The sequence below is a fragment of the Chaetura pelagica genome, unplaced genomic scaffold (genome assembly GCF_000747805.2).
Source record: "Chaetura pelagica isolate M959 unplaced genomic scaffold, ChaPel_1.0 scaffold188, whole genome shotgun sequence".
Taxonomy (NCBI): Eukaryota; Metazoa; Chordata; class Aves; order Apodiformes; family Apodidae; genus Chaetura; species Chaetura pelagica.
The window spans coordinates 1,885,725-1,899,292 of NW_009954196.1; the positions used below are offsets into that span (position 1 = coordinate 1,885,725).

General features: G+C 38.9%; 1 protein-coding gene across 1 annotated transcript in view; it reads left to right on the forward strand.

The window, feature by feature from the left end:
* TSPAN5 (tetraspanin 5) overlaps positions 1-13,369 on the forward strand; it is a 26,598-nt gene extending 13,229 nt beyond the window's left edge. The window contains exons 3-8 of the mRNA XM_010003188.1: positions 5,142-5,288; positions 7,177-7,347; positions 9,303-9,428; positions 12,503-12,550; positions 12,674-12,790; positions 13,074-13,369. Of these exons, the coding sequence (XP_010001490.1) occupies positions 5,142-5,288; positions 7,177-7,347; positions 9,303-9,428; positions 12,503-12,550; positions 12,674-12,790; positions 13,074-13,139 (675 nt within the window). The 3' untranslated portion in view covers positions 13,140-13,369. The remainder of the gene's footprint in view (positions 1-5,141; positions 5,289-7,176; positions 7,348-9,302; positions 9,429-12,502; positions 12,551-12,673; positions 12,791-13,073) is intronic.
* Positions 13,370-13,568: the final 199 nt, after the last annotated feature.

The following is a 13,568-nucleotide window of genomic DNA, read 5'->3' on the forward strand; positions in this document are numbered from 1 at the left end:
CTGCTAAGTCCTGCCCCAAAAGCCTCTTCCCCCTCTGGGACAGGTGCATCCCACCTGCCACCACCAGGCCAGGTGTCTCATATAGCATCCCATGATCAAAAAAGCCAAAACCCTGTCTTTGGCACCAGTCTCTTAGCCATTCGTTGACCTGGAAACTCTTCCTATATACCTCCCCACCCATTCTTGCAGGAGGGATGGAGGCAAACACTACTTGCGCTCCAGACTCCCTAACTAGCCGTCTCAGGGCCCTGAAGTCACTCTTCATTGCCCTTACATTTCTTGTAATAATTTCATCACTGCCAACCTGAAAAATCAGCAGTGGATAGTAATCAGAGGAACCCACAAGATTAGGGAGTTTCCTTTTAACATCTCTAATCCAAGCCCCAGGGAGGCAGCAGACCTCCCTGTGGGATGGGTCCGGTCGACAGATGGGCCCTAAGAAGGATGTTGGGTATGGAAGACCCAACATGCACACTCCACAGGTTTTGAGGGGTTTGAGTTTCTTCAGCCTAGTTGTGGTGTGAACTCATGGACTGCATGCCTGCTAGTGGTTGGAGCATGAGTTATGTTTCAAGGGCACATCTTCATTTGTAAGTAATCTAGTTTGTGTGCTTTGAAACTATTCCCTGGTGTGAACTGAAGCATAGCTTGTTTGCCATCCCTTTAAATGGACTTCTGGATCTGACTTGAAGTGCTGATGTAGATGTGAACCAATGGTGGGACACGGAGTCAGAGATCTCTCTCTGGAAAGTAGTACAAATTGACCCGATGACCTTACAGAGTACAAGAGAGAAAAAAGATGAGGGGTACACCCTTGCTGCTTTTCTAAGTGACTGTTGCTTCTTTACTCTTTATTGATCTGTTAAAGGCAAATAATGGTGCAGCTATAGTATCAGGAGGGGCCTTACCAAGTTACCGTGTTTAGGACCAGCATTATTGCTTTGCCTTGTTCCCTCCTGAGCTATGCATAAGATCCAGCCAGTAGGGTGGGGGGCTCTGGCCATGGGGAGAAAAACCAACATGACAACAGAGCATCTCTCACTAGATTCAGGCATCTCTCAGACTGTTCTGCCTGCACTTGCATATCACAAGGATAAGACTCCAATTCTGCAGGAGCTGACAGACCTGCCTTGGTTGACTAATGTTTCTTTGTGTAGCAGAAGGCATCATCAACACCTATTCCCCCCACCCTTTTGTTGGAGAAAAGAGCAGTTCTTACTGTTTTACTTGACTTCCTCCCCTGAATTTGGGGTGGGGTAGGAGGAATATGAGATCAAGTCTTTCCTGTTCCGTGCCTGCATCATCGTATCTTAGCAATTGAAGTGAAGTACATTTCACAAATAAAGGAATTTTTATTTTGTAACTTCAGCATTATTGATTTTTAGTTCAGTTATGGATTATGATTTTGTTGCTTCAAGATCCTGAACAGATTTTGATTTGTGGTGGATTAAAAGGGTAGATAATAACCCAATCACTATAACGTACAGCAGGCAGTTGAGGGTGAGAGAACAGAGCAAACAGATGAGCCTGGAGATCAGCCAGGGAACGTGTCCTGCTGTTTCTCCTTGTGGGACTACAGCAGAGCCCTGGATTGATGCCATCATGAGAAGAAGTGTATTAGAGTATGTAGCTTTGTACAAAGTGTTTACTGCCAAATAAAGATTACAGACATGCCTGAAGTACCAAGAAAGTGATGTGCCTGTAACCGAGAAAAATAACCATACTTCCAAAATGAGAAAATAGGCTTAGGGAAAAAGAAGTTACTCCTCCTTTCAGTTACTAAAGCATCAGTAGTACTTTCAATTATTTAATAGTAAATGTTAGACTACTGCAGTAACATTATTGAGAAAAATACTTGCATTTATACAAAGTCTGACTTTAAAGGATTTACAGGTGGCTTGTTTGGGTCTTGCACTGGTGCAAGAGAACAATCAAGAAACGGACAATATCTGTTCTGTGACAGACTGATCAATCGGAGGATTCAGAATGTGCTGCTGGGGGATGCAGTTAGAACTCTGATCCTCTGCTCAAGAACCTCTGGAAGTGTTCTCTTCTGATTTTGGCTAAAGATGGGATGAAGACAGAATTGGCCACTACCAGGCTTTTGTACATGTCTGCTAAACTTTCCCCAGAAATAGCCATAAAAGCAAAAAAATGCTGGACATTGTGGTAGAGACTTGTGGTGGATAGGAGAAGTCTGTGCCTCTATGTTTAGTTCTTCTTAACAGGATAAAGTGAGATAATACTCCCTGGTCATTGCCCTGCTGCAAAATATGCTTTACTTGAAAATATTGTGCTGTTGTCTCTTCAGAGAACGTTTTTGTATATGTCCAGAAAAAGAAGCCACAAGACTGGAAAACCATGTTTCAGCAGTAAGCAGCAATCTTCTGTCAGACTACCTCTATACATCTCTAACTGTAACCACAGAGCATGTTGTTAGTGCTTGTTATTCCTGCTGCTAGCAATTACTTCATTGCAAGAGCCTCTCCAAAGATTGTCTATCCTGAGATACCTCTCCAAAATACTGAACTTGGGATTCATATGCAGAGAACACACAGAGTACAAATGAGAATTATGTAGTATGTGCTTTGTGCTGTCAGAATGTATTACTTGGGGTTTATCCAGGCTAGGTTTATGATTGCCATATGTGAACAAAAAGGTGCACATGAAGTTGCTTTCCAAGGATAGTAAACAATGGCAGATAAGGTTTGTGTTGTTCTGTTTCATGACTAACTTAAGGATTTGAAGACTGTAGGAGACCAGATTTTAGATAAATGATTTTTGCCAGGTGACCAGCCAAAATGTGGCATGCCAGGGTGCCAAGTGTCTAGCCATACTAGAAAATCAAGTGAGGTGGGGAAGGACATGATCAGAAAGGCAATATACAACTTTAATGGGAGTATGACAAAAAACAAAGTGATATATTTCTTCGCAGTAACACTGTATTATGACTAGCCTTCTTTCATAAGAATTTTGCTACTTTCATATGGAAAAAACTTGATTAAACAGTAATGTGTGGGTTGTTTGGGGTTTTCTAGCAAGGTTTTTTATTTGTGTTATTTTTTAAAGAAAAAATATTACAAAGAGAGATGTGCATGACTGTTCCTCCTTGGATTTTTTAAAAAGTAAAATAGTTACAATACAAAGGCAACATCCTTTCTCCAGTGACTGTTTTCTCACTCTACTACACTATACTCCATTATTCAAAAATCTGCTAATGTTAAAATAAATTAGTAGTAGTGTTTGATTGAAGGCAGAATTTCTTCTCATGTTATGGTAACTATATAGCTGCAGAGAGGAAATACAGAAAGGACTTAAAAACTTTGTGAAGAAGTAATTTTGTCTTTTTCCCTTGGGGCAGAACTCATGCTTCCTGACTTGTGTATGGCTAAGGACATGGCTTTTTCAAACTTGTGCATGTTACTGGATTATACTGTCTATTTTGTCATTCTTAGCCAGGAAGTTATGTTATTGATTTATTTTCTATTACAAATGTAAAGAAGCAAAAGTAGTGTAAAACTTTTGCAGAAGTTGATTTAAATGTTACAGACAAATAAGTGTTTATTCCAGCCTGTCTTGTACTGTCTTATCACTCATTAGTTGGAAAAAAGGCCAGACCAAGCAGTCTGCCTTGACAGTAGTGCTGGCTCTGAACAGCATAGTGTTGTATCATGCCATACATCATCTTTTGCCTTTTTAATGAATGGCAATAAGACTAGTACCACTTGTAATATAGGAGGAAAGTGGCAAATGTGATTATTTTTTTCATCCCTCTGTCAGGCAATAGCCTTCTATAGTAGGAAGGAAGGGAATCTGATTTGAAAGAGTCATTCATGCTGTTGGTTTATTGTTCATGCTTCAGGGTTTGGTTTTAGTCAGGTTTTGCTTTTGGCATGCTGGCCTTTTTCAAGGCTCCTTGACGCATGCATGGGATAAATTAATGTGTATATTTTATCCAGTCTGTTGTCTACAGACTTAAAAAGCTTTGAGTACTATTATTGTTTACTACTTGCTCAGTTTAAGATTTACTTGGGAAATTATGGAAGTGATTGTAGACTATGTGGAGTACTGTATTAGAAATATTGATTACGTGACTATTTATATGTTCTAGGTGGTCCCAATGGAGTATATGTAAAAAAAAAAACACTCCCAAAAAACCCCCCCAAACCCAAAAACAAACAAGAAATAATCGCAAGACTAAAGCAACAGTTGTGAATAGTCATCCATTAACAGTGCCACTAACATTTTTGGAAACGAGGCTATGATAACTTCCTTCAACATCATTGCTGTTTTGGGACTATTTAAAGAAACAAAGGGGATATGAACAGGCATAAGGATGGGGAATTTAATTCTACAAATAAGGAGGTGCAAAGGTAAATGTCTGTATTGTTGCTTTTCAAGACACAGCTTCATTCAGGAGTTAGCAGGAAAAGCAGTACTCCAAAGCACTTAGCCTAAAGGAAACATATGGAGAAATCTCTGCTATACTAGCATGCTTTGCAGTGACCTATGACACTGGGGAGGTGAATGAAGAAACAGTGATACTTCAGCTATTTTGCTGCCAAAGGGGTTTAAGAAACTGAGTGTTCCAGTGCGAACTCACTGAAATAAGGAAGACTTTGTACTTGCTTCTTTATATGACCCATGTGTTCAACATAAGCCACCTTCTGGTTAAAATGTGTTCAAAAACATACAGTAGTTCTCAGGATTACTGGTTTGACAACCCCATCTCTGCTTCCAACTGCACAGTGGCATTGCAAACAGACTGCGCTGACTGTCATATCTAAACCACAGTATATGTAGTTTACTGTATCATAGGTGTAACCCTAAGTTAGTGCTTAGGTTGTCTTAGGTCCTTCTAAGAAAGTGAACATAATTTTCGAAGTTTTCTTGCTAACTGATAAGTCTCTTTGTACTACTTAATTTCTATGATGAATTTTTGGCTCTATAGATGCCTGAAGTTGAATTGGCCAGGTATCTGTTTTGATAAAACATGGTGTAAAATTCGTTGTTGCAAGCTGCTGCAACCAAAGACCTCCCCTATTATTTCTGCTAAGAAAAATGCAAGCAGAATTTATACAACTGAATGCTGAAGTACTTGTTATCCCTTGGCATTGTTGTTTTGTTTTGTTTTTCCCCAGGGAGTGCTGTCCAATATCTCCTCCATCACTGACCTGGGAGGCTTTGATCCAGTTTGGCTCTTCCTAGTGGTAGGAGGAGTTATGTTCATTTTGGGATTTGCAGGATGCATTGGAGCTCTGCGAGAGAATACCTTTCTTCTCAAATTTGTAAGTAGCCTTTGCAACCGTGACATTTATCAGTTGCATGGCACAAGTAATGTTCTCTGTTCCTGCTTAACTGTGTAAAGATATTAAAATGTCTTTTGGGGAGCAGAAGGTGTTATCTGATGTGATTGAACTGTTCTGTTAATATTTAATAGCTCTTCAGTCTCTGTTGCTTACTGTTAGGTTTTTTTTAAGGTTTGAAACTATAGATGGTAAGAGGCAACGTGGAACTACTGCTTTTCATATGCACGTAACATTTTGTTTTCCTGTCATGGAGAGAAGTTTCTGCTAAGAGTCTGCATGTTGAACTTTGACTTCATGACAAGCTGACTATGAAATAGGAGGAATGTAAATACACCAATGAGTGTGACCTGTGTGATATCTGCTGTGCAAGTGCCCCTTATGGTACAGGAGAGATAGGACTGTTACAAGAGGTTACTTGGTGATATCTTCAGTTCTGTACTGTTCAGCTAATCTGAAAAGCCTTTGTTACTTACTGTTGGTGCTGGGGCCTGAGAAGGGAGAAAGGGAGAAGAATGTGCCCAGGATGAAGAAAATAAGGTGAAGAAAGTAAGAGTTGTCTTTTTGAGCTCTGGGCTGGACCGTTAGTTGGGGAGGGAGCTGCTGATACACAAACGTACCTCAGTATTCAAATCACGTTTAGCTAAGTAGCCTGGTTCTCTTTTTAGAAAGCCCTCCTTGTGTGAGCTTTGAAGATGAAGATAACAGTATCATGTTTCATTTTAGATAAATTTAACATTTATAATAAAAATTTAAGATTTGTTTCTCTACCATAACTTCTAGAGGTGGGCACAGCCTGGGTTGTAGTTGCGTCCTCATAACCATTAACTGTTAATATATACCTGAAAATGCATTCAGTGAAGCAACTACCTTCGAGTGACATATTTGGCTTCCACAGACACGCTGTATAAGGGGAGGAGGCAGTTGTGAGTTACAGTTCTTGAGGCATTTACAAAGCAGCTTTGGACAATTCTAGTTTGATCTTGTCTTACTTTAAAAAAAAAAGGGGGAGAGGGAGCTATAGTAATGCTTTTTTTTCTTTGCTTTCTTGCTTCTCTTAGCTTCCCTAAAATGAACTCATCTGCTGTAAGAGAAATAGCTTCCTATACAACAGCTGCAGGAGAAATTAAAAATTAATATGAGCAAACAGAGATAGCATACTAAAATGAAATTCAAAGGCGCAGTTGCAAAAGGAGTGGCCTTCCAGTATATGAGGGACCTTGTGTGTTTTAGAACAGTGTAGACTCAGTGGAGATGCTTAAGAAAGTGGCAGATCATTAGTAATGCCTTTGGCATCCGTTGCATTTGCATTAATCACAGCAACCTCATTTGGTTTTAATGTGGATATGAGTCATTCCATAGGCATTCCTCTCTGACTTAGTCATTAATTAATTTCTGCTGTTACCAATTTTTGCTTTGTCCACTTAGGCAAAGCTTTACCAATGAGAGTGTCTAAAGAAAAAGTTACTTGGAAAGAATTTTGGTAACACTATTGGTTGTTTATGCCTTTGAAAATGTAAGTGCCTACATAGAAATTTAAGATGAGTTTTCAGAGGGCCCTACAGGTGGTGAGTAGCCTTCTTTGTTGAAGTTTACAGTGAATCCTCTTGCACCCCATTAAAAATCCCCTTGAAGTGTCCAAAGTTTGAATTTGTTGACAGTTTAATAATTGATTAGAATAGAATTAGGATTCCTGTCTACAGGAATTAAAAATGAAGTATTTTACATTTAAAATTCCCTATGTGCTGGAATAGCTTTAACTTGCACTGGAACATCTAAAGCCGTAACACTGGGCATATTTTTGAGCCTTGAAAAATAAGTTATTGGTCATAACGCAAAATAATATTAACCTTTTTGTTTTTCTTCTTAGTTTTCTGTGTTTCTTGGAATTATTTTCTTCTTGGAGCTCACTGCTGGTGTTCTAGCATTTGTTTTCAAAGACTGGATAAAGGACCAGCTGTATTTCTTTATAAACAACAATATCAGAGCTTATCGAGATGACATTGATTTGCAAAACCTCATAGACTTCACACAGGAATATGTAAGTTGAACTATGTTAATTTTTTGGTAAAGCTTTACCTAATACTTTTATTTTTTACTTCCTATCTGTTTAGTTTCTTCAAGGAACAACAGAAATATTCTAGTATATAATACTTCTGAGTGCATATATATATGTATTTCTCTTTAGAGAACTTCTACATGCAGCACCTGTGAAAAGCAGGTTATTCATTGATGTATGACTGAGCAAAATAAGGTGGAGAGGAGCTTACTTAGGCTTGAAGACTCAGAAATAGTGTTCCAAATCTACAAGTTAACCATCAGTGCCTTGTGTTGGATATTTTTTTTATCATATTCCATATGTGTATGGAGATATTTTAGGGTTCTTGGGGGAAGGATGTTAGTATATTTCATTGTAGGAACCATTATATCTGTTAAAAAAAAAGTTTTCTAAGCTTATTTTGCTTCTGAGGTGAATGCTGGTGTAGTTGTAGCAATGTTAAGAGGTGCTACATCACACTGCAGAGTGGCGGATGTTTGGCTGGTCCAAGTGAAACTACAATGTTATTTCTTTTTAAATAGACTTAATGCAACTAGCCTAAAGTGGGCAACATAAAGTTCACATAGGAAGTCTTGAAATGATGTAACAGCTGCACTTCAGAGGGAAGGGTGAAGCCAGAGATGCAAATGCTTGTCTGGGTTAAGCTCTGTCAATTTATCACTGTGCTTAAAGGAGTCTTTTTATAACTTTTGCATACAAGTTATTTTTCCTATACCTTCTTGCTCCAATATTCAATCCTGGCCTGTGTTAATGAACTCCTCTTTGAATTTGAACCATGTATAGTGAACATGGTTATGTGTTCATTGAAGTAATATTTAGTAATTTTTTACATTCTGCAGTTAAAACATTTAATTCGGCATTTCATTCAATGTTTGATTCACTTCTATATGCCTTGGGGGAAAAATGACAAGTGAGTAAATAACAAGATGTGGATCCTTGTGCTGGTTTGAATCTTGTCCAGGTAAGAAGGGAGAAGGTCAGAAGTCACCACATTCCAAAAGTAGTGATCCAATTGTATACAACCAAAAAAAGCTACAATCCAGTTTTGCAGCCACTGGATAAAGCTTGCTCTCCTATCTGGATTAGTAGAGTTTGCAGATAAATTGGAGACAGCATCAATCTGGAGAGCAAAGTACTTCTTCAGCTAGTAGACATAATGCTTGAAGACAACACGTTCAGGTATTTCAGAGGGAGCTGTGCTACATCTGGAAGGAGAGAATTGCAATTTCAGTGCTTATAAAAATGTGGTTTGTTTGGGTTTTTTAGTATTTTTTTTTTAATTGACACAGTGCTCCTGTGATTTCCAGTCCAGAGCCTCAGCCTGCTATTTGGCTAATTTACTTCTGAAGGAGTCTACCTTCAGCAAGGATGTTACTTTGTACAGTGTATGAGGCTCAGGAAACAGTGTGGTCATACTGTCTGATATACAGCCAGACAAAGATTCTCCCAAACTAGCAAAAGCAGTAGCTATATCAATGTAGGCTTTGGAGCTGGTTTGTTTTGTTGAAAATCCTGGGCCCATAATAGTGGACAGGATGATGTTCTCCTGGCTCTTACTGTCCCTGGGGCCTGAGCTTGTAGGCCTGTGCAACTACGGTGCTTTGAGTAGGCTTATCAGTTCACTCCACGGGTTTCTCTCCAGAGTGCAGCACTGCAGGATGTGAACATAACTTTAATCACATTTTAATTTTAGAACAATTTACAGGCTTGGAATGGCCTTTAAAAACAAAAAGCAAACAAACAAAAACCCAACAAAGCAAAACAAAACAAACCCCCCACAAAACACAAAACAAAACCCAAACCCAAAGCAGCTTCAGTGAAACCAGAGGGAATCTCAGATTTTGGTTTGAAAGCTAGAAGGCAACAGGCAGTGATACATGCTGCTAATGCTGATATTTGTTCTCTTAAGTCAAGAAGCTCTCCTTTTTTTGTTCTAGTGGCAGTGCTGTGGGGCTTTTGGAGCTGATGACTGGAACCTTAATATTTACTTCAATTGCACAGATTCCAATGCAAGTCGGGAGCGCTGTGGTGTGCCATTCTCTTGCTGCACTAAAGATCCTGCCGTAAGTGACATCAGTCTGCTGTTCCAATTTTAAATCACTCTATAAGATATTTTTGTTTTCCTGGAAATCATGCATGATCATTACCTTCTTATCGACCTGTACTTTTTTTTTTTTTTGTGCTTGCAGCTCAGCTTAACCACTAACTTTCCTGCATTCAGCAAAAATCCTGAGCTAACTAAAGTATTCATTGTATGTTATTTGCTGCTTTTCATTAGAATGAGAGAACCTTGGGCTTGGCTGGACATACATATTAATTTTAGCACGTATAAAAAGCAGAAGCCTTATTGAGTTGAAGGATATGAGTTTTCAGTTCAACGTTGTCAGGATATTTCATTTGCTGCCTTAAAGAACAATAACTCAGATCAGACACTGTAAAACAGGTATTACTCATTATTTAATTTAGTGTCCAAGGGCTGTAGCCAGTTTGACTCAGTTTGCTCTAGGTATGGTGATGAATGACAGGCTGTGCCCTGAAGAACTGATATGTTTGCATTAGAATCCTAAGTCTCATCTATGAACATCTTTACATGCCCTTTTTTCCCCTCCTTTAAAATTACTGCTTGCCCTATGGTCACCTGAAATCAGACTTAAAAGGTCAGAAATTGAGGGAACAGGTTTTTTTGTAAATTTTCATGTCTTTTTAAATAGTTATCATTCTGGATCATCAAGCAGAAAATACTGGGGCTGTGCATTACTAGTACAGACACGATCAAGAATGAAGGGTAAAGTGTAGGGTAGCAGTTCACTGACAGTGAAAGGCTTGCAATAGGGAAGGGTGTGTGCCTGGAAACTTACGTGACAAACACTGCATACATTTGACTTTCATGTAGCTTAAAAGAAGCAGCTTGAGTGTGCTTGTATTATCTAGTAGTTTAAACTGTGGCTTTTTCTCCACCTGGAGTGCCTTATAGTTCCTTTAACGTAGACGTCTGTAGCACTGACTGAAGTTAGGCAAGTTGCCAGCAGGCACCTCAAGTGCTTCCTGTCTTGCTAATGCAATGGAGTTGCTGCTCCCTGCATCTAGTCACTACTGCTGCTCTCCTCCTTTTCTGATAAGAAGACACTGTCACTTGCACAAGCTGCATTCAGGTTCCTCTACAGTGAGCATGTCTTCACAGTAGTTTGAATCTTTCTCACAAACATTGCAGAAAATGTTTAATGAAATATTAAACCGAAATGGAAAGTAGGTTAGACTCAAGCATTGCATTATGTTTCAGATTCCCCCTACTGTTTGCCTAGCTGCCCACTCACCCACACAGGTCATCACAACCCAGTTTTAAAAATACAGTTGTTACAAAACCAAAGCAGTGACAGCAGTACAACGTCATTCTATAAATACATGCTAAAGTTAGCTCTTTTTGTCTATGTAGTTCTGCAGTTTTGTAGGGCAACCAGAAATGTTAAGATAAGTCTCATTCTTGTTCACTGAGGGGAAGCAACATGCTTGATTGGCTTTAAAATAAAGACTAAAAATAGTAATATTTAAAAATATTGGAAGTCATGCATATAATGAAGATAATTTTAACTGAGCTGTGACTGCTTCAATTGCAGTGATAAACAAGTTTATTCTGTGGGAAAGCAAATTTGTCCTTTTTGGAATTAGGATGCAATATTGGGCTGATGCAAAAAGTTACGTGAATGCTTTACTGAGCATTTACTGAGACTTTTAGTTTAGCTCAGATCTGTTTAAGGAAGGTCAAAATAAGTTTCCTTTGAAATTAATTTCAACTCCTGTAGTTCACTTTGCTGTGGTTGAGTAGGTTCAAATGTTCCAAATTCTTTCACAGACAGGGCCTAGCAAAGTTGGTTTATTTCCATTTCATTCTTCATGCTTTCTTTCAGTTAAAAGGTTCCAAGGCAGAAGGCAGTGATGATAAAGCAAATAGGCTTTCAGTACAAAGAAGAAAGCTTAAAATCCCTCTGCTGGAATCTTACCTACTTTTACAGCCTTGATGTGTGTGGTGTGCTTCTGTTTTAGGTCCTGAGAAAGAAGTGTTCGTCTCGTTAAAAGATACAAATTGCTCAAATCTCAAAAGTCCATTGAGTGAATCCAACTTGCACAACTGATAGGATATATTCCTGTAAATGAGAAAATGCTTAGAAGAACTTTAACTGATGATAGGAGGAGATAGCAGCCATACAGAAAAGCTACTTAAAAACTCTTTTCTCTGCTGGCTGCCTTTCTCACTTCTCACAATTTGATTAAGTTGTGGGGTTCAGTGCACCTGGCTAAGATTGACTGCTTTTCTCACTTCTGTAATTCCTTCTTCTGCTCACTGTTACTATATGAGCCAGTAACTGAAAATTTTGCTGCCATTTTGGCTGACACCAAAAGTGGTTGCTTCATTTTATTGCTCTGAAATAACTATACAGAGTAAATGCAGCTTCAGCTTCCAGTGAGTAGCACTTGCTCACTAGGAAGAGTGTGCTGTAGTCTGTTTTATTGCCTGTGCTTTGGGAGCGCTCAAAGCAGAGGCAGTAGGAAAAAAACAAACGACCCTCCTTGCCCATTGCTGTGGAGGTTCTGTAAGAAAGAATGGGTGGTAGGAACACATTACCCCATCTCCTCTTTTTCCTTCTTAGCTTTTGTGAAGAAACTAGGCACTATATGTATTTCTACAGAAATCCTCTGTAAGAACTTGCAGCTTCTGCAACAGAACTGCCCCTTCTCGTATCTTCATGCTGCACAGACTGAACCCTGACAATGTGAACAATTGTCTTGGAATACTTTTCAGTATAAATAAATCCATTTCAGCAGAAGGTACTTTGACTTACTATAGATATTCCCTAATCCCTTTACTTTCACTTTTGAATGCTTGCATCTGGAGCATGGAATTCACCCAATTGAAGGGCCAGTTTTCCCAGCTTGCTGCCTTAAGAGTTGAAAATATTTTTTTACCATCTGCTTTTGTTTGTTGCAAGTAATAAATAGCACTGAATGGAAGAGGAAGGGATTTTTTAAAAAAGCAGTATGTTAGGGTGATTCTTATTATGTTCAGGAGCAACTGTGGGGAGCTGGGAGAGGGTGTTTGGAAGACAGTTCACTGATTGCCTCTCTTTTGTCTCTCTTCTAGGAAGATGTTATTAATACTCAGTGTGGCTATGATGCAAGGCAAAAACCAGTAAGCTTTTTTTTTTAATGTGGTATCTCAAAGATCTGAATCCTTCTTACAAAAGCAGGTTATTCTACTGATGGGATGGTTAAGTAAAATTATCTGTGTTTTCTTCCCTCTTCTCCTTGGCAGGAGGTTGATCAGCAGATTGTTATCTATACTAAAGGCTGCGTCCCTCAGTTTGAAAAATGGTTGCAGGACAATCTTACCATAGTTGCTGGTATATTCATTGGGATAGCATTACTGCAGGTAAGTGTCATGTTTGCTATAATGAGTTACACTGAAGAACAACTGATAAATATATAAGGGGGAACTAGAAATAAAGTATTGGTTTCACTTACAAATATAATGTCTGTAGGTTTTATTGAGGAGTGTTATGCATGAGTCTTTCTTTCTTTTAAGTAGTATTTAATTTGTTAATTTGATTTCTAATTTTCTGTTGCCTTTTTCATATAAAAATTCTGTATAACTTAAGGAGTTTACTTGTGTGAAAAGAGTTGTCTGACTCCTAATAAACTATTATCTTTTCCAGATATTTGGGATATGCTTAGCCCAGAACTTGGTTAGTGACATTGAGGCTGTCAGAGCCAGCTGGTAAAACTGCTGATGTAACCACAACAAGACACTGGACAGCTGAAACCCTCTGAAACCTCCAGTGTGTCACTCCGACACCAAGCTGTATGGACATGAGTGACAGGGAAGCCTTCTCTCCCAAGTAGTTGCAAGTCTAAGTTCCTGATATTGCAGTGAACTCGTGTTTCTTTGGGGTGGAGGAGTGAAGAGTGGGCTATTTAAAATCTGCTGCTCACCGGCAGTTGTTTTTGTTTTAAACCATCAGTTTGAAAGCTATTGAGCTGTGAATCTCTACTGTATTCTTGATCTTAAGTAAAAAGTGGACACTTTTTAAATTGGTGTATTCAGTGGGAAATATTTTCATCGTTGTAGTCTGTGGATATGCTGTTTATTCTTTGTGTCATGAGCTCTTCAATAGCTGCCAAATACTCTCAAGATCATCTTTCTCCTCACC